The 20,326-nt window shown below is 39.7% G+C and overlaps 2 protein-coding genes across 8 annotated transcripts in view; one reads left to right on the forward strand and one right to left on the reverse strand.

Annotated features, from left to right (window-relative positions):
• Rb1 (RB transcriptional corepressor 1) overlaps positions 1-11,451 on the forward strand; it is a 133,809-nt gene extending 122,358 nt beyond the window's left edge. For both annotated transcript variants that reach the window (XM_048341373.1, XM_048341374.1), the window contains exons 24-27: positions 570-600; positions 4,342-4,484; positions 6,486-6,535; positions 9,633-11,451. In XM_048341373.1, coding sequence (XP_048197330.1) covers positions 570-600; positions 4,342-4,484; positions 6,486-6,535; positions 9,633-9,706 — 298 coding nt within the window. In that variant the 3' untranslated portion in view covers positions 9,707-11,451. The remainder of the gene's footprint in view (positions 1-569; positions 601-4,341; positions 4,485-6,485; positions 6,536-9,632) is intronic.
• Positions 11,452-18,035: 6,584 nt separating this feature from the next.
• The window catches only part of Rcbtb2 (RCC1 and BTB domain containing protein 2), a 36,199-nt gene continuing 33,908 nt past the window's right edge, over positions 18,036-20,326 (reverse strand). For all 6 annotated transcript variants that reach the window (XM_048341378.1, XM_048341375.1, XM_048341380.1 and 3 more), the window contains one exon: positions 18,036-19,225. In XM_048341378.1, the coding sequence (XP_048197335.1) occupies positions 19,085-19,225 (141 nt within the window). In that variant the 3' untranslated portion in view covers positions 18,036-19,084. The remainder of the gene's footprint in view (positions 19,226-20,326) is intronic.

Consider the following 20,326-nt stretch of genomic DNA (forward strand, 5'->3'; position numbering starts at 1 on the left):
ATAAATAACTTACATATTAATATAAATCTTAATAAGATGTCTAATTGTTATGTTATGCCGTTTGACCCAAATGAAAATTAAATTACCTCCTCTCACTGCTGCCTAATCTAGACTGTGTGGAGACCAGTAAATGAGGAAATTTAAAAGAAATCTGCTAATTTACCTGTTGACTTATGAAGAACTAAGTGGGAATACACGTGAAATTTTCTGGTCACCCTTTGTAAATGTGGACAATGGCAGGATATGTTCTTGATTTATAGTTCTTGGTTTGAAAATCTAAGCAGGCTGGGATTGCACCTCAGTGATAGAGTGCATATGTAACATGTGTGAGACCCTGAGTTTGATTCCCTAGTACCACATTAAAAAAAATTTTTTTAAGACCAGCTGAATGATCAGCAGTGTTAGAAAAACCCTCTAATTGATGTAATTTGTCTATGGTTCTGGGTAGAGAACCTTTTGATGTAGTCTTTCTGGTCCTACAAAATGATGTGTCTCTGTTCATCTCTGCCCATCTGCAAAATCTATATATTATTTTCATCACTAATGTGTATTTTCTCTTAACTTGACAGAATTCTAGTGTCAATTGGTGAATCATTTGGGGTGAGTATTTGCTTTCTGTGAAGTATAATGATTCAGAATATTAAGTAAAAAAATTGACAGTATGGTATAAGTGCTTTTGTTGGCTCTTGTTAGACTTTATTTGGTGAATATCTATTTGTATGCTGACACTACCATATATGGTACAACTATAAAAAGTAATTTGAGATTCTGTTATTTGAATTTACAAATGTTTTTATTCAAACATCTTATTCTGACATATTAAATAGAATTTAGTAAGTATCTTCTGGGCACTAGAATCTCATGCCTGTAATCTTAGCTACTTAGGAGGCTATGATCTGAGGATCATGGTTTGAAGCCAGCTCGGCAGGAAAGTCTATGAGACTTATCTCCACTCAACTACTAAGAAACTGAGAAGTGGAGCTCTGGCTCAAGTGGTAGAGTACTAGCCTTAAGCAAAAGAAGCTCAGGGACAAGCCCAAGCCCTGAGTTCAAGCCCCAGAACCTGCACCAAGAAAAAAGGGAGTATTTAAGATTTATTTTCAAATCAGGTTTAATTTTAAGTGATGCGATGAACTTTCAAACATTGTGAGATTAGATAAATGTATACATTCATTATATATACATATGTATATATGTGAACTATTTCTACTCACAACATTCCTGGCACCAAATTGTGTATACTCTATAACCCTTAGAATACAACTAGTGTCCTAACATTTAATTCAGTTTTAATGCTGATTATCCACTTACATAAGAACTTCACAAATTCAAGAGCTCCGTTTCATAAGACTGCCCTCTCTGCAGATGCCAGGTCACAAGTGTTAGGCTCGGGCTATATCACACTTCTGGTTGAGGAGCACCTTTCTCTCTCAGGTTGGATTATTTGCTAGTCTGGCTCACAAAACTCTGGAAAATGCTCTCTGAACCCTGCAGAAATGTCCCTAACACAGCAACTTCTGTCCCTGAGGAATCGCCAAGTCTGAAGCTCTCCCAGTTTGACTGAGAAAGTGCATGATTTTAACATGACTGAGTGACTCAAAATCCAGGTCCTCTCCCACCCTGGGAAGCATAGCTGAGTTTGCTAGCTTCTAATCAAAGCCAGCCTCTATCCTAAAACTAGGGGTCCAACAAGTAAGTATCTCTTCCTTAGAACAAAGATGGTTCTGTCATCCTTATTACTGAGGAAATTCCAAAGGGTTTTGGAGGTCAGTGCCATGAACAGGAGACAAAGACCAAATATTTCTGTGAACCATGTGTATATGTATATAATCTCATAGGAACATTTACAAAACAATTTGGCTGATTTGAAATGTCATACTGTAAATTATGTAGTAAGGATCATATCCAAATACCACCAGGCTGCCCTTAACTACTGGTCTCCTTCTTCCTGCCTCCCCCTTTCACTTGTCCTTCCTCTCACATCTAAGATATCTTCCTCTAGTAAATTAAGAATTAGTTACATGAAACTGTGCCCCAGTGAAAGAGGCAGAAGTTGTTATGATGGTCTTTGTTCCAAATGATCCAAGAACAAGCCGAGCTTGGAAGCAATTGCTCTAAGCTAAGAATCCCTATTCTGGTTGGCCTTTCATTAGCATCATTAACAGCATATCACTAATTCAGCATTCCTGTATTCAGTGTGTAGTACTCGCCACTCCTCTAGAGAGCTTATATGATTATGAGAATACTGCCTGTATTACATATTGCTGCAAAACAAATTTCTTCCCAAATTAGTGACATATCTTGCTTTCTGTGAGTCAGAAACTTGAGCTTGGCTTCACTGGGTACAGGATTTCTCACAAGACTATGATCAAGATGTCCATGGGGCTGCCATTATTCTCCAGGTTCAACTGGAAGAACCTCCACTGGCAAGCTCATTCAGCTAATTGAGGGATGATCCTTAAAGGCTGAAGCCATACATTTCTTGCCAATTAGCCCCTCCATAGTATTGCTGGCTGTTCCCATTAGCATGCTTCCTCCAGAGAAAGATGGAATTCACAGTCTTTCTGCAAGCACATACTAGAAATAACATCCCATCACTTTTGCCAAGTTACTTGGGTTAGGAAGAAGACTGTGTTAGGGCCCTACTACACTCAAGGGAAAAAGATCACATAAGCTATAAGGAGGTGGAGATTACAAGTGCCATTGAGAGGCTGTGAACTACACTGCCCCAAATGAAGTAACTGGAGAGTAAAGTGTGTATGCTAAATGACTAAGTGTCAGACTATACACTTCAAATGCTTAGTGCTCTGAGTGGAGTGGAAAATGGGCCACAGCTTTCAGGCATCACAAAGGAAGTGTGCAACCATGCAAGAAAATTTGAAGCTGAACAAGTATAAAACAGGCCTCCACATGTTTTTACTTGTCATAACCTTTCAAACAATTGAGAAAATAGCTACACTTCTGTATCTTTAATCAGGCTAACTAAAATAATTTTAATAATGGCACATAATTTTTGTCATATTGAATATGTGCTCTAAATATATTTTCCATCAAAACTTGATTTGTATTTGATTTTTTTGAAAAATCATGACTGGCAAAGCCAATCCTGTTATCAATGAGTCAAGTCATATTTAATTTCTATCAGAAAGCCTGGTTTCATTTCTTTAGTTCAAGCTAACATGTAAATACACATCCCCAAGTCACCTCTTTGGTTCTAAGACAGATAGCTAAGAAATGGGATTTTTCCATATATGTATCCCTGGAATAAAATACGTTATGCCCACTTTGTACTTCTTGTCAAAGCTTTTTCATTGTTTGCTATGACAGTATTCTCCCTGAGGAGATATCTCATGTCATTTCAAATAATATTGCCTCAACTGAAATCCCAAAGTACTTAAAGTTTTTTTTTTTTTTTTTTTTTGGCCAGTCCTGGGCCTTGGACTCAGGGCCTGAGCACTGTCCCTGGCTTCTTCCCGCTCAAGGCTAGCACTCCGCCACTTGAGCCACAGCGCCGCTTCTGGCCGTTTTCTGTATATGTGGTGCTGGGGAATCGAACCTAGGGCCTCGTGTATCCGAGGCAGGCATTCTTGCCACTAGGCTATATCCCCAGCCCCGTACTTAAAGTTTTAATTAAAAACTTTCATGTATTCAGAGCATTTCAATAAATACTATACCACTAGTAGTTTATAGTATATAAACTATATGGCTTTTCAACATAAAACTCATGAAGTAAATAAAAAATGATTATCCACTGGGCACATCACCTTTTACCAGATTCTTATGACTTTCCCTCTTATTATATAATATCCTAAAATAAGGTTCTTTCAAAAACAAGGTTTCAGAAAACTGAGTTTGGCTCTGTTACTTCTGTGAAAAAAAACCACTTAGTATGGAGTGAGTTATAGCCAGGGGAGCTAGAATATCAGAATTTAGGAGGAGTAGCAGCCTTGGGGAAATTAAAGGAGGAGTGAGGGGCTGGGGATATGGTCTAGTGGCAAGAGTGCTTGCCTCGTGTACATGAGGCCCTGGGTTCAATTCCCCAGCACCGCATATACAGAAAACGGCCAGAAGTGGTGCTGTGGCTCAAGTGGCAGAGTGCTAGCCTTGAGCAAAAAAGAAGCCAGGGACAGTGCTCAGGCCCTGAGTCCAAGCCCCAGGACTGGCCAAAAAAAAAAAAAAAAAAAAAAAAGGAGGAGTGAGTATTTAATGGGAACAGAATTGGTGTTTAGTTATTCTTGATTTTAAAGTATTTTATGGGGTTGGAAATTTTACTACAATTTATTATTGTTAACTTCACATTGCTGGCATTTAATTTAAAATAAAGAACTCTGTAATTTGTAGACTTCTGAGAAGTTCCACAAAATAAATCAGATGGTATGTAACAGCGACCGAGTACTCAAAAGAAGTGCCGAAGGAAGTAACCCTCCTAAACCACTGAAAAAACTGCGCTTTGACATTGAAGGGTCAGATGAATCGGATGGAAGGTAGGAAGTGTCCCAGAATGCTCCTCAGCAGCTGAACTGAGCTAACCTCTGCAGAGCCAGAGTTCTAGCCTGGCTTCTAATGCCCTTGTCATGCCAATGGGACCTGTTTGTGACAGTGGTTCAAAATAGAATGTATGACAGCAGCTCATGTAAAAAGCACAATATGAATCAAACACCATCTACCAGTTCTCAGTGAGGATATTAGTTGTTAACCACTGTGAATGAGTTTTCTATTTAGTATGTTTCTTTCAAAGGGATTTCTTTTCTTGCCATTGTCTTACCTGTACACACAGGATTATAGCTCTCAGCAGTAGGAGGGGCCTTCACCCTCCAGCATCACTTCCCCATTTACTGTGTGCTTTTTACAACTAACTACTCTTTAAATACTTGTGACTTCCTGAAAGCTGAAGCTTTTTGGGGGTGGGGGGGATATATAATGACTTACCCCTAAATACGGGTGGCACAGTTGTATACATATGCCACCTCCTTGGAGTTCAGAAACAGATTTTAAAAATTTTTAAATAGCAGTATATAGTGCTATTTACACTATTAATGAAAGTTTAAAACATTGTATCCAGCTGGGTGCTCATGGCTCACCCTGTAATCCTAGCCACTCAGGAGGCTGAGATCTGAGGACTGCAGTTTGTAGCCAGCCCTGGCAGGAAAGTGCAGGAGATTCTTATCTCCAGTTAACCACCAGAAAACTGGAAGTGATGCTGTGGCTTTAAGCGGTAGAGCGCTAGCCTTGAGCCGAAGAACTCAGGCCCTGAGTTCAAGTCCTATGACTGACAAAAAAAACTGTATCTAATTTCCTTATAGCCTATTTATTAAATAATCTCTACAGTTAGATCAGGCTGAACCCATCCATTCATAAAACTTCAGCTTTATAGAAACAATATTGTTCTGTAATTGATTATGCTTTCTTTGACCTACGTTATTTTGTGGTGAAATTGAGCCTTACAAGTCAAGACAAAGGAGCTAATTTGCTGTCTACCAATTTACAGACATGCCTTTGAAAACTAAGATTTGTTTAAAAAATGTTGTTTTAGCAGATAATGGTATGTAAAATCATATGGTGAATTCAGACTTAGGAAATGGCCACCTTATTAATCTTCTCTGTCGATTTCTCAGCATAGTTCACACAGGAGAAGAGTTGATGACATATTGAGTAGACTTTGATGAATAAATTGCTCTGGAAACTACACACACACACACATACACACACACATACACACACACAGCCCTAATCATTTTTTAAGAAAAATGATTGGTAACATTTTGTTAGTTTTAATATTAGATTTACAAAGTCCTACTCTTGAAAAATGTGAACTCTTGGGTTTTATAATAAATTTATGAAGCAAATTTAAGTTTGTGACATTTCTACATAGCTTGTAAACTTTGTGGGTTTTTTTTTTGTTTGTTTGTTTTTTTTTTGCCAGTCCTGAGGCTTGGACTCAGGGCTTGAGCACTGTCCCTGGCTTCTTTTTGCTCAGGGATAGCACTCTGCCACTTGAGCCACAGCACCATTTCTGGCTGTTTTCTACATATGTTGTGCTAGGGAATTGAACCCAGAGCTTCATGCAAACGAAGCAAGCACTCTTGCCAATAGGCCATATCCCTAGCCCTATTGTGTGTGTGTGTGTGTGTGTGTGTGTGTGTGTGTGTGTGTGTGTGTGTTTTGCCAGTCCTGGGCCTTGGACTCAGAGCCCAAGCACTGTCCTTGGCTTCTTTTTGCTCAAGGCTAGCACTCTGCTACTTGAGCCACAGCGCCACTTCTGTCCATTTTCTATATATGTGGTGCTGGGGAATTGAACCCAGGGCTTCATGTATAGGAGGCAAGCACTTTTGCCACTAGGCCATATTCCCAGCCCCATAAACTTTGAAGAATAAGTTTCTTACTAAAATAATAGCATAAATGACATTGACTATACCATAGTTATTCATATTGAGCTTTCTGTTTATACATATGCATATGAAATACTTTGCTCTTTTAATCTGCAGTAAACATCTCCCAGGGGAGTCCAAATTTCAACAGAAACTGGCAGAAATGAGTAAGTATCATTTTACTTTTTGAGAGAAACTATTTTCATTACAAATAAGTTTCTCACTTTATTAAGAGTGTACATCCATAATTCCTTCAAGTAGCAGACTTACACCTTTACAATATAAATCAGTCAGATGTATATGGATCTTATACATTGTGGACTAAATGTGACTGCAAAGTGAAGATCAGCAGCACCCTATGACCTTCCTGACCACACCCAAGGGACTCAATATGCTCAGAAAGCACTCAATAGAATCATCCTGGGAGCTCCTCCATCATGTGAGGTGGGGGGAAGGCTTCACAAACCCGCCCTGTCTAAACTTCCTCACACTGGCATTTTTAATTCTGCTGTTATTAGATTTGCTTCGTTTATAGACTGAAACTGGTTTTTTTTTTTTTGGAAAACGTTTTTTAAAAACTGCTGGCCATCAAAATTTTGATAAAGAACACCAAGTCCATTCCAAGTTTCAGAGTGATAGAGATTTAGAATGTTGAGCTAGGAGTATCACTCTATGGGAAAATGCTTGCTGCCTAGAGTGGGCGAGGCCCTGGCTGGGTTCTATTCCAAGGAATCCTAAGACAAATGAAACTATCTTAAGCTATTTTGATACTTAAAAAAATGAGTTCAAACAATAAAGTAGCAGAGGAAACCATTGCACATTGAACACTGAGGAAAGGGAACCAAGCATCTCATGGGTGGGATTGGGAAGGAAGGAAGGAATGAATGAAGGAGAGAACAGATGTTGCTAAACAAAAGAAACATAAAGTACATCTCACCCCAAATGGAGGAAGTGTCTGTATTGTTAAAGATCTTAGACTTCATAAGCTACGTAGAGTAGAACAACAATTTTCATCATTGTGAATGTCAAAATGTGTACTAGGAAATATATATAATAACCCCCCCCCAAAAAAAGAAAAGAAATGTGAAAAACATGTACTTGCCTTACATATGAAGCTGCGCTGTACTTCACTTTGACAATAAAAAAAACAAAAAAACATTTCAACCAATAAAAAAATGATTTCATGTAAGTAGTTAGGAAGCAGTACAGAAAAGAAGTCAGTATCAGTGTTTGCTGACCATTGCTAGTGGTCTCAGAAGTGTGATCATGAGTATAGCTGGCATCACATCCATTAGTAAGAAGTGGATCAGGGACTTGGAAAGCAGAAAAAGATTTAGTAAGTGGAAAGTTTCAATGCTGTCATTCCTGCATCAGAAGATACACCAGGAAGAGTAATACCAATTAAAGCATCAGGATAGGCTTTGGACTCATCTTTGTACAAACTAACTTTGAGATATAAAGTATTTAAAATAATGCTTTTGCTTGATTTTCGAACCTTTTCTTCTAAGTGTGCTATTAGTTACAATAAAAACTATAGCAAGCATTTAAATTTTGTAGGCCTTTCTTCCCTTCCTTCCTTCCTTCCTCCCTCCCTTCCTCCCTTCCTCCCTCCCTCCCTCCCTCCCTCCCTTCCGTCATGGGGCTTGAACTCTGGGCCCAGGCGCTGTCCCTGAGCTCTTCAGTGCAAGGCTAGTGCTCTACCACTTGAGCCACAGCGCCACTTCTCAAATAGTATATTTCTTAGTTACCTTAGTAGTTGTGGCTTTTGCCCAAGTACATGAAATGGACATGAAACTTCTAATCAAAATTAGCCCTTGAAAACATTGAGAAGCATTTTGGAGCTCACGTTTAAAAAGGGATAGAAAGCTGTAAAAACACGTCTATTGCCTTAGAGAAGAATTTCTTGGCTGCAGTCAGTCTGTTTCCTAGTGACACAGTGGCTAAGATGTTGAGTTTCCTTTGCCAGGCCGAAGTTCACAGCCTTTGTACAGCTGCAGAACTGGAAACAAACAATGGGAGTTTTAACTCCTAAGGCCAAGTGAGGCTTTCTCCAGAAGACCCTTGAGCTTGCCTAAAAACATGGCATTCAGGAAAGATTATCACGAGGTGCTACATTGCCCAAGTGGAATAGGGGCAGTGGTGCTGCTAGTGACTATTTCCTTTCTTTTCCAGAAATGAATATTCCTGTGTTTCTTCCTTCCTGTTTTCTTTCCCTTTTCTAGACTGGGGGTCCAGAACTTGAATTTGGGGTCCTTCTCAGGAAGCTTCACCTTTCTTATTTTGTTTTATGAGACAAAAGTCTCATAGTTCATGCAGCATTGAACTAAAAATTTTTCTTCTTTGCTCAGCCTCCCAAGTGCTGTTTATTGTATGTACTACCACACATGCACCCTTTGTTTTTTGTGGCACCAGAGTTTGCACTCAGGGTCTTTTGCTTGTTAGGCAAGTCCTCTACTCCTTGAGCCACACCTCCAGCACGTGTGTGTGTGTGAGTGTGTGTGTGTTTTAAAATACAGAATTCTTGCCTACTGCTAGAGTTATGTAATGGACTTTTAACTAATTTGTTTTAAGATGTTCCTGTCCAATTTAATTCTGTAGTACCTGCAAGGGATCTCGGGACACAAGTGCATTGCTAGCTTTGTAAAGAAGACCACCACTCAGCAGCCAACCCATAGTTCTAGTTTGCTCAAATTCATGCAAAATTTGGCCTCAAAGTGGGCATACCTGGGAATGTACAAGACCATCTTTTGGCATATCAAAGGAAAGAAGTGCTATTTATTTTTTATCTCCTTTTACTGCTTATTTGAAGCAGAAAAAGATTGCTTTCAGCAATACAGACTGAGGCACAGGCAAAGAGTCTAGTGGCATGTGCTTGGAAAAAGTTTTACTGAAAGGAAAATAGAGGAGATTAGTGGGGTTTGAACTCAGGGCCTTGAACCTACTAGGCAAGTGCTGTGTCACTTGAGGCATGCCTCCAGTGATTTGATTTTAAAACTTAGGTTGAGTACGGTGGTGTATGATATATAGGATTTAAAACCTTTTAGCGGAGCATGGTGGTATATACCTGTAATCCCAGCACTGGGGATGCTGAGGAGGGAAGATTGACAGCCTGTGCTGTAGACCCAAAGCTTGCCTCACAAGCAACCTTGGGAACCACTGTTTTGGGGAACTCCATCCATTTGATATGCAAGTAAGCTATATGGCAGCCCTTTGCAATGTACCCAGTGCCCTCAGCACTATTAACAGTTCTTCATCCTGTTTCAGCGTCTACTCGAACACGAATGCAAAAGCAGAAGATGAATGAGAGCATGGATGCCTTGAACAAGGAGGAAAAGTGAGGCTCTCGGGCCCGGGTGGGCACTGTGCGCACCTCTGGCTTCACTGTCTCCCCAGAGGAGACTGCGGCCCTCTCTCTGGTTCTGTTTACAGCCCATGAAGCATCTCCAGCTTTATAGATAGAGAAGGTGCATTTGTACGTGGGTAATTCCTAAGCCACTTTTGATGTTGTGGTCAATGGTATAAACATTGTTTTACACAGGATTGAGAATCTTGTGTAAACCATGCCATTTAAAAAGTCATAGCTGATATTTGTGTTCCCAAAGTAAAATGGCTCTGCTTTACGAATAATGAGGCTGGCCCTGGAGTAGCGTCCTAATAGGCCATGCCCATCTGACTACTTTGCCTTCCCTTGTAGCATACGTGTGATGTTTGCTCTTGTTTTTATTAATTTATATGTATATTTTTTAATTTAACATGAACACCTTTAGGAAATGTCTCCTGTCTTCCAAATGCAATTTGCCCATCACCCAGTTTCTCCTAAACTACTCTGACAAACATAGTAGAAACCAGGAAAAAATGACTAGTTTCTACATGTTAGACTTTTAGTATTGGAATCTGACTTGATGTGTGCTTGTTTTACAAACTTTGGCTTTTTAAATACAAGCAAAACACATAGTATAAACGTAATACTATCATACTACTGAAACAGATTTCATACCTCAGAACTTATTAGAACTTACCTTTTTCTTCATCCAACTTATTCTTTAAAAAAAAAAAAGGATTATTGATATTCTCTTGAAATTTTGTTAAACCATTCAGATCACTGAATATATATGTACCCATCTAATACTTGAAAAATAGTGTCCAGCCAGAGCTTTGCCACGGAGGGCCCTGACACAGGATGTCTCAAGTGCACTTTCTAAGGCTTCTGGGTCCTGAAAAATCATGATATAAATTAACTTTATTCCGTAAACAGACTGTTAATTGTAGGAGCCTTAATCCCCCGCCCCCTTGAATATTAAGGACAAATCATCACAACAATGATTCTGCCATCCTAGATTTGGGAAGGCTTGTGTTTTCTCTGGAATGATACATTCCATGTATCTTTTGAAGTCAGTATGGTCTAACACTGGCACATTTCAAAGCCACATTTCTAGTTTGAAGTTGAAAGTATTCAAAGGTCTTTTTAAGTTAGGCATTATGTTTCTAATTTTGTTGTGCAAAATTTTCAACTAAAATAGCTATATTAGAAAAAGAAGTGCTTTTTCCTTCCCCCCATACCTAAAGGTGTATTTAAACTATCTTGTGTGATTAACTTATTTAGAGATGGTATAATTTAAAATAGGTGGTATTTAAGATAGCATCAGTTAGTGTTAAGGGAAATCATTTTGTCTAAACTCAGAGTTCTTTTTAAAAAGAAATCTGGTCTTATTTGTCAGGAAGCAATTTTATTTTGTGCTTAAGTTTCAAGCTCACTATTTCACAGTTACCTGGATAGCAATGACACTAGAAAGCTTTACCCCATTTCTTCATTTAAAGTTTTGCATGAATATTATTCAGATCAGTTCATTTTTAGGTCAAGAGCTTACCATATTTCTGGGTTGTTTGCTACTAAGTTGACATTAGAATTAGTGACAGAATTTTAGGAATTTCAGAGATCATGCATTGAAGTTTCTTCCAGCTTCATATACTGCTTTATTGCTTTTTCTTTGTACTGGTTAAAACTGTACATTTAAAATTGCTATGTTACTATTTTCTACAATAGTAGTTTGTCTATTTTAAAATAAATTAGTTGTTAAAAGAGTCTTAATGGTCTGGTGTTGTGGTCTTTGTAATTATGTGAAGTGATGTTCTCTTCTCTATGTAAACTCTCTCCTAGAGTCTCATCCCCTCACAGCCTTTGATGGACTGGATGATCCCCAAGTTTATTCCGCTAGACTTGACCTCTCCCCAGAAGTCAAAGCTCTCATAGTCAAGGCTTCCTGCCCTCAACTTCTCAAGATAAAAATCAAGATCAAACAAAAATTACTGGCTTCTATGCTACTCTTTCACCCTTTTACTAAACATTGTGAGAAAGCCTAAAACTTAGAGGAGTCCTCTGTTAACTCGTCTGGACCACTGCTTTATTTATTCATTTTTTACTATTTTATTTATTTATTTATTACCAGTCCTGGGGCTTGGACTCAGGGCCTGAGCACTGTTCTTGGCTTCTTTTGCTCAAGGCTAGCACTCTGCCACTTGAGCCACAGTGCCACTTCTGGCCATTTTCTATATATGTGGTGCTGGGGAATTGAACCCAGGGCTTCATGTATACAAGGCAAGAAGTACTCTTGCCACTAGGCCATATCCCCAGCCCTATTTATTCATTTTTAAAATATAGAAAGCTGGCCTGGGGCCATGACTCAAGTGGTAGAGTGCTTGCCTAGCATGCCTGAGGTCTGGGTTCAGTCTCCAGAAACAGGAAAAGGAAAATCTAGAATTCAGAAGATCAAATGGTTCTGTGTATTTGGTGCCACATCTTCCTTCCTTCCTTCCTTCCTTCCTTCCTTCCTTCCTTCCTTCCTTCCTTCCTTCCTTCCTTCCTTCCTTCCTTCCTCCCTTTCCTTCCTTCCTTCCTTCTCTTACCTCCCTCATTCCCTCCCTCCCTCTCTTCCTTTCTTCCTCTTGAACTTGGTATCTTATGCTTTCACTCATCGGCTTGTGGTCTACCACTTGAGCCACACCCCTGATGCTACAAATTATGATGATATCTTAATAGGCATACATCCTTCTATGGTCTTAATCCCACTTACTGGGAACATTCATACTTCTCTGTAGGAATGGAAGTAAATTTGATTCCTGAGTATTATGTACCACCTGTCTTACTTATTTATTATGTATTTATTTAGTGGTGGTACTAGAGTTCGAACTCCAGGCTTGTGTTTGGTGGGCAAGTCTTCACCTCCATACCTCCAACCCCATACCATCATTTATACCTTTAAAAACAAAAACCTGAAATGTATCTAACACCATGGATTTGAATTTACATAATTTCTTTAAACAAAGCAGATAATATAGTCCTTCTGGAACAGAAAGAAATTTTTGCGAGGACAGAGGAGGAGGAGGAGGAGACACATCTCAGTAGGCTGTACTCCCGTTAGTGATCTAACATGAAATGTGTCACTTAAGTAAAAATCAAAGCATTTCCAGGTGTTGGTAGCTCCTGCCTGTAATCCTGAGAGTTAGAGGATGTTGACTTGAAGCTAGCCCAGAGAAACAATTTGTGAGACACCATCTCAAAATAACCAACAAAAAGCTGGGCTGTAGGCATGGCTCCAGTGATAGAGAACCAGCCAAGCAGGCCAAGCAAGCGTAAGGCCCTGAGTTAATATCCCAGGACCAGCAAAGGAAAAGCAAAATCAAAGAGCCTAATGCTGCCACCAACCATTTTTTTTTTTTTGGCCAGTCCTGGGCCTTGGACTCAGGGCCTGAGCACTGTCCCTGGCTTCTTCCTGCTCAAAGCTAGCACTCTGCCTCTTGAGCCACCGTTTTCTGTATATGTGGTGCTGGGGAATCGAACCTAGGGCCTCATGTATCCGAGGCAGGCACTCTTGCCACTAGGCTATATCCCCAGCCCACCAACCATTTTTAACCTAAATTACAAAAACATTTATCACTCCGGTAATCAATTTAGCATCTCAATTATTTAAATGTTGATTATAATAAAGGAGACATCCAAATTCATATATTTATTTACTTTTCATTAAAGTTTTTTGGCACAAATGGATGAAAGTGTGACCCTCTCTACATTCCAGTTCTATTATGTGGATAATTTCATGGAACCTGGTGTTGAGAAGCATTTTTTTTTTTTTTTTGGCAGTCCTGGGGTTTGGACTCAGGGCCTTGGCTCTGTCCCCAAGCCTGTCTGTGCTCAAGGCTAGCACCCTACTACTACCCTACCACATCACCACTTCAGGCTTTTTTCTGTTTATGTGGTACCGAGGAATAGAACCCAGGACTTCATGCATGCAAGGCAAGCAGTCTACCACTAACCCACATTCCTAGCCCCTTAGAAGCATATTTTTGTTCCTTTGTTTCAGGGCCAATATAGTGTGTATAGTATGAGTTAGGCTTTAATAAAATTTTCCTTTGGATTAACTAGTTATTTTAAAGGGCAACTTGAAACACTACCTCTAGAAAACTACTAAGCTTCTGCCACAGATACCTTCTTCAGGATGTGGCATGTGTGGTGCTCCCCTTCCCCCATGCCTGGTAGAAGCTTGGTGCCCAGCGGTGCTACTGGGAGGTAGAGAGACCAGTGGGATCCCGGGCTTCCTGGCTCCTTTTCTTTATTCCTTGTTCATGATGTAAGCAGTTTGCTGTGCAATAAACTCTACCATGGTACAACCCCCTTATCAGAGGCCAGAGAGATGGGGCCAGTTGATCGTGGGCTGGAACCCCAGAACTGTGAGCCAAAACAAACCTGCTCTCTCAGGATTTCAGAATGGAAATAGAATGCTGAATAATACATAGGAGAATAGCATGGACAATGTGTATGCGATTAAAACAAGCTCTTTTAAGTTGGGATATCACCTGTTTATTAATATGGGCATTATGAGTACACAGACCAATACCATTTACTTTCTAATTGAAAATGTTAAAATTTTTAACAAGTTACTGAGAAAATCTGTGGCATGTGTATTACTGTGTTTGACAAAGACTGAATTTTTGCATGTGTATGTCCATACTGGGACTTGAATCCAGGGACTCATGCGTTTGCTTAGTTACTTTACTCAAGGCTGGTGCTCTACCACTGTAGCCACACCTCCACTTCTGGCTTTTTTGGTGGTTAATCGGAGATAACAGTCTTGGGTTTGTCTGTGCAGGCTGGCTTCAAACCTCAGTCCCCAAACCAAAGCCTCCCACCCAATTAGCCAATAAACTACCAGTACCCAGCTTAACACTGAATTAAAAATAATACTGAGAGGTCAATTTTCAGCTGGGAGCTGATAACACATACCTGTAGCACATACCTGTAATCCTAGCTGGGGCCAATCACGGGGGGGTGGGGGGGGTGGGGAGTGATATTAGGAGGAGCCCAGTTCCCAGATTGAGGCAGCGCACTGGACACAGTGGTGTTATGGGGCCTGGGGGGGTACCTCCCCAAGTGGGACTCAGACCCACATCCCTCCAGAGTCCACCACACAGAGACAGTCTCAAGCAAAGATGGATTTATTAGGGAAGTAAAAAGCGAACTGACCAGCCAGGGATGCAGCACAGACTCAGCAGCTGAAACTGTGCACCCTAACAGTCCTCGAGCCAGGTTTATAAAGGTAAAAGCGTAGCACAGATGGAAGTTGATGCAGGGAGTAAAGCAAGCAACAAGTGAGTTAAGCCATTTACAGAAGTAGAATTTTGTGGTCAGGTTGACCTAGTAAACAATTGCTACCATGTTTCCCTAATCAAGATGGAGTCAGCTCTACTCCCTACAACAGTGGTGCACACCTTTCATAAATAGGATTGTGAGGCAGGAAAGCCTGTGCAAAAAGCGAGACGCTGTCACCCTCCAGTAACAAGCAAAAAGGCTGGAAGCATGGCTCAAGCAGTAGAATGCCTGCCTACCAAATACAAAGCCCTGAGTCCCAACTCTGTTACTACAGATTTTTTTAAGATTATTTTTTTCCTTTCTCTTTATAATTCAACCCTATAGACTGACTACTGGTACATTATGGTGGCTTTAAACTAAAAAGCATATTTAACATGCTTTACCTTTGCTTTTAAAAATGAATCAAGCCAGGTACCAGTGGCACATGCAACTACTCTGGAAGCCGAGACCTGAGGTCACAGTTCAAAGCCAGCCCAGGCAGGAAAGTCCAAGAGACTCTTTAATTAACCACAGAAAAAGCAGGAAGTGGTTTCAGCTCAAGTGGTAGAGATACTTTTAAGCAAAAGGAGTTTAGGGACAGCACCAAGGCCCAGAATTAAAGGCCCAGGACTGGCAAAAAAAAAAAAAAAATCAAATACTATCTTCACAAACTTCTACAGGTGAGGATTAGCACTTCATAAACTGTAGGAAATCTCTTGTGTACATTAGGGTAAAATTATATTGGTAAGCTAAAACATTGCACTCTGACACGGGGGCAAGAAAGAGGAAACAAAACTTAACAGCCTACAGAGCTTAAGAGGAGTGTGTATAAGAGAAAAGATCCAGTTAAGATCCAGTTGTTTCTGATGTGGTATCATTATGAAAATGTCCCTTTTTCTCCCATCACTAATAAGCAGTGATTTTCTGAGGCTTTCCACTCACTCATCTGTCAGAAGGAAATAAAGGAAGGAAATATTCTGCCTTCCTATATAAGTGTAGACAGCAAGCTTATCCCAAAATCTCATCCCTCAGGCTGCTCTAAAATTAGTGCTTCCTTAGTTTTTGGAGCCAGGGATTTTAAGTACTATACCACTTTTCCTCAGCAGAACAACATCAAAATCATTTAGGAAGCTTTTTTTTTTTTTTTTTTTTTTTTTGCCAGTCCTGGGGCTTGAAATCAGGGCCTGGGCCCTATTCCTAAGCTTCATTTTGTTCAAGGCTACCACTTGAGCCACAGTACCACTTCTGGCCATTTCTGTTTATGCCTCATGCATGCTAGGCAAGCACTCAATCCATTCCCAGCCCAAGGGAGCTTTTAAAATGTACTCAACTAGAATCCTCAAATCCATATTCAGTAAACGTCCCAGAGATTATTATATTTTGCACAGAGATAAGCATTAAAATAAATAACAGCAACCCCCCCCCAACCTAACAAAGCTGAGGAAGAAAATAATTTTCAGGTACAACTTGCACTCTAACCGTGAAACTACTCATTGTGGAGTCTGATCCAGGGCAGTCCATTTGTCATCTAAATAAAGCTCGTCTGTTGCCCTTTGAATGTTTCACTTTTTACATAAAAGAGCATGAGACTTATCTCCGATTAATCACTAAAAGCCAGACATAGTGATATGGTTCAAGTAGTAAAGCAACAGGCTTGTGCAAAAAAGCTCGGGGACAGTACCTATCCTGGGTTAAAGCCCCAGGACTGGCACCTAAAAAGAAAGTTTAAAAATCAATAAATAAGGCTGGGGACATTAGCTCACTGGTAGAATTCTTGCCTAGCCGTCATGAGACTCTGGTTTACCTAGTCTCTCTCTCTCTCTCTCCCTCTCTCTCATACACACACACACACACACACACACACACACACACACACACAATAGACAGGAGTCTGATTTAGAACTGGAGGCATTCACATTCTTTGCCTCGACTGCATAGACCCCACAAAGCAAACAAAAAACTGGACAAATTGTCAAAAAGAAACTAAACTTCCAAAAAGTAATCTCAAGAAAATGAGTCAAACCAGACTGGGAGAAAAATCATTGCAGAAGATATGTCTGATGAATTTATCTAAAATATACAAAGAACTCTCCAAATTCTACAACAGGAAAACAACTGAATTTTTTTAATGGCAGAAAACCTAACTAGACACCAAGATACAGAAACATCAAAACAGCACGAAAAGATGCTCACTCTCATGTCATCACAGAAGTTAAAACAATAACATACCACCACATACTATTAAGACAACTCAATCCTCAACATTGACAACACCAAATGGCAGTGAGGATGTACAGCAACAGGAACTCTTCACTGCTGGTTGGAATATAACAGACCAAACCCACTGAGTTTACACCATGGGTGAACTAAACGTAAACGATGGTCTTGCAGTGATCATGACAGACAAGTACAGCACTCTAGGGTAAGCTGATAATGGGAGAGTCCATGCATGTGTGGGGATAGGGTAAAGGAGCAATCTTTTTTTTTTTTCCTGTTCTGCTGCACACTTAAAAGTACCCGGAAAAAAAAACCCTAATCTTTAAGAGAGGTCTCATCAATAAAGAGCAAAGGCAACAGTATGGATTGTAGTTGGTTGTTTATAAGTATTTTTTTTTTGTCTTAGTGTAGGCTTTGCTCTGAGACCTTATCTGAACAGCTGCTTTTAAAAAAGCAATGTATGCGCTGGGTGCTGGTAGCTCACACCAGTAATCCTGGCTGCTCACAAATCTGAGATTTGAAGATCACAGTTTGAAGCCAGTTCAGGCAGGAACGCCTGTGAGACTCTTATCTCCAATTAACTACCAAAAAAACTGGAAGTAGAGCTGTGGCTCAAGTGGTAGAGAGCTAGCCTTGATCACAAAAGCTCAGGGACCCTGCCCAAACCTGAGTTCAAGCCCCAGGACTGGCACGCGCACACACATACACACACACACACACACACACACACACACACAGTGTTTATGTCAAACAGACTAATATACAATGAGATTAGAGATGCAGGTGGTATTTTATGTTTGCTGTTTCTTAAGAAAGCACATTTGATCTATTATCTGCAAATAAGCACTTTATTATCAAATAATTGGGCATCAAAACAAGATTTCTAATCCCAAAAGGGATTCCTTTACATAGCATCATACTGTGAGACACAAATTAGAAAATCTGACACTACATCCAGTTTCACATTTGCAATTGGGTAACTTGATCTAAAATTACCTATCACTTTCATTCCTAATGCTAACCATGAAATGTATTTTCATCTAGTAAAATTATAGTAATGCCAGATTAAGAAACCAATTTTATTCTGATAGCGATATAAAAATCAGCTATAAGTAAAAAATAATTTTTACTTACAGAGGTGGAGCCCCTTTCACACAAAATAAAATGAAGGACTTTATGCAATTATGTACAGTGGATGAGACCAGAAATAACATTCATTCACAGATAATACTTCATATTCAATAATCCCATGTGAGAAGTAAATGAATCAGAGTAAACAGAAAATTAAAATTAGCCCTTGGGCCTTTGACAATTTAATTGCTAAGGCCTTTTGTGAATTCTAATTATTGCTCTAAATTAGTCACTACTTCTCAAAATGATGTACCAGAAGAATATGAGCCTCAATAATTAAGACCGTTTTAGAATTTATTTTGTGTAACTCCTTCATTTAGTCTTCCACAAATTTAGAATTAACAGAGTACCTCCCATACTCTAGGCATGGTGTGGTGGCTGAAATGGCGTAATGACAGCATTCCTTGACTAGCTACCCTTAAAGCAGCTGAGTAATGGAACATATGGCCAAGATACCTTAAATACCAATGCACCAAATGTATCCAACTTCAGTGACTCAAAAGAAGAAATGATAAGTATAATAAGACATTTTCATTTTTTCCTGTGTGTAGTCACATGTGGTCAGGGCAATGGCTGCTCGCCGTGTAAACTTCAGATTTAGGCAGACACAAGACACAGAGTTCTGGATATAGCCCATCATAAATACTGTCCAATAAAGAACTTGGGGTTTTTTTTTGTTTTCCTTTTTCTTTTTCTTTTTAAGGGAGGAAGGAAATGCTCAGAACTCCCTTCTTGTAGGTGGGAATTAATTTTTAAAGGCTCCAACTCTGCTAGCTTTGCTGATGAAGTTCTTCAGGAGATCATGATCCATTTCTGCAAAGCCTGAAGTCTGTGTTACCATAGTCAGGTGGTTTATGCAAAACCTGAAGCAGAATTCTTCCAGATCCTAAGAACAACAAAAACAGCAGTAACAAACTCATATATCCCAATGCAATGCAATGCGGCAAAATTGCTCAAACAAGGAAATATTGGTGCAACAATACTGTACCTAAAGAACAGTTATAAAAACTCTAAAGGATATAATAGCACAGACTAAAGTATATAAAGTAGCATGGACTCAAGCCTGTAAAAATACAACTAACACAAAGTAAAATGCTAGCGTTCCTTCAGCCAATGCTGAATCTGGCTTTTTTTTTCCCAAAGAAAGGTGAATTCTTCAATATCTGTTTTGAATAGCACTTGTAACAATTTTTTACACCTTCATTCTGTGTTAAAAGTATTACATTCCCATTTATGTTCCCTTGGGCTCTTTAAATGTTTCTACCTATAAAGACTTCATAGAAGAAAAGATGGGAGCCATAACAAATAGTAATGCTGGAGTCAGGTGCCAACAGCTCATATATATATATATATATATATATATATATATATATATATATATATATATATATATATATATATATATATTTTTTTTTTTTTTTTTTTGGCCAGTCCTGGGCCTTGGACTCAGGGCCTGAGCACTGTCCCTGGCTTCCTTTTTGCTCAAGGCTAGCACTCTGCCACTTGAGCCATAGCACCACTTCTGGCTGTTTCCTGTATATGTGGTGCTGGGGAATCGAACCCAGGGCCTCATGTATACGAGGCAAGCTCTCTCACCACTAGGCCATATCCCCAGCCCTACAGCTCATATTTTTAACCCTAGCTACTCAGGAGGCTGAGATTTAAGAATGGAGGTTATAAACCAGCCCAGATAGGAAAGTCCATGAGCACTTATCTCCAATTAAGCACCAAAAAGCCAGAAGTGGAGGTGTAGTTCAAGTGGTAAAAGTATTAGCCTTGACCACAAAAGCTCAAGGATAGCACCCAGGCCCTGAGTTCAAGCCCCAGGACTGTCACCAAAAAGGGAAAAAAAAAAGTAATGCCAGGAAAATGCTTTCCTTTTATAACAGGCCACTGCTGCTTTTCCTTCTCAAGGTGACAGAGTAAATGGATTTTACCACTCTACACATACCTTCAGTAATCTTTAACTAGGGAGTAGCTCAGTGGT

The sequence above is a fragment of the Perognathus longimembris genome, chromosome 3, assembly GCF_023159225.1.
Source record: "Perognathus longimembris pacificus isolate PPM17 chromosome 3, ASM2315922v1, whole genome shotgun sequence".
NCBI classification, from domain to species: domain Eukaryota; kingdom Metazoa; phylum Chordata; class Mammalia; order Rodentia; family Heteromyidae; genus Perognathus; species Perognathus longimembris.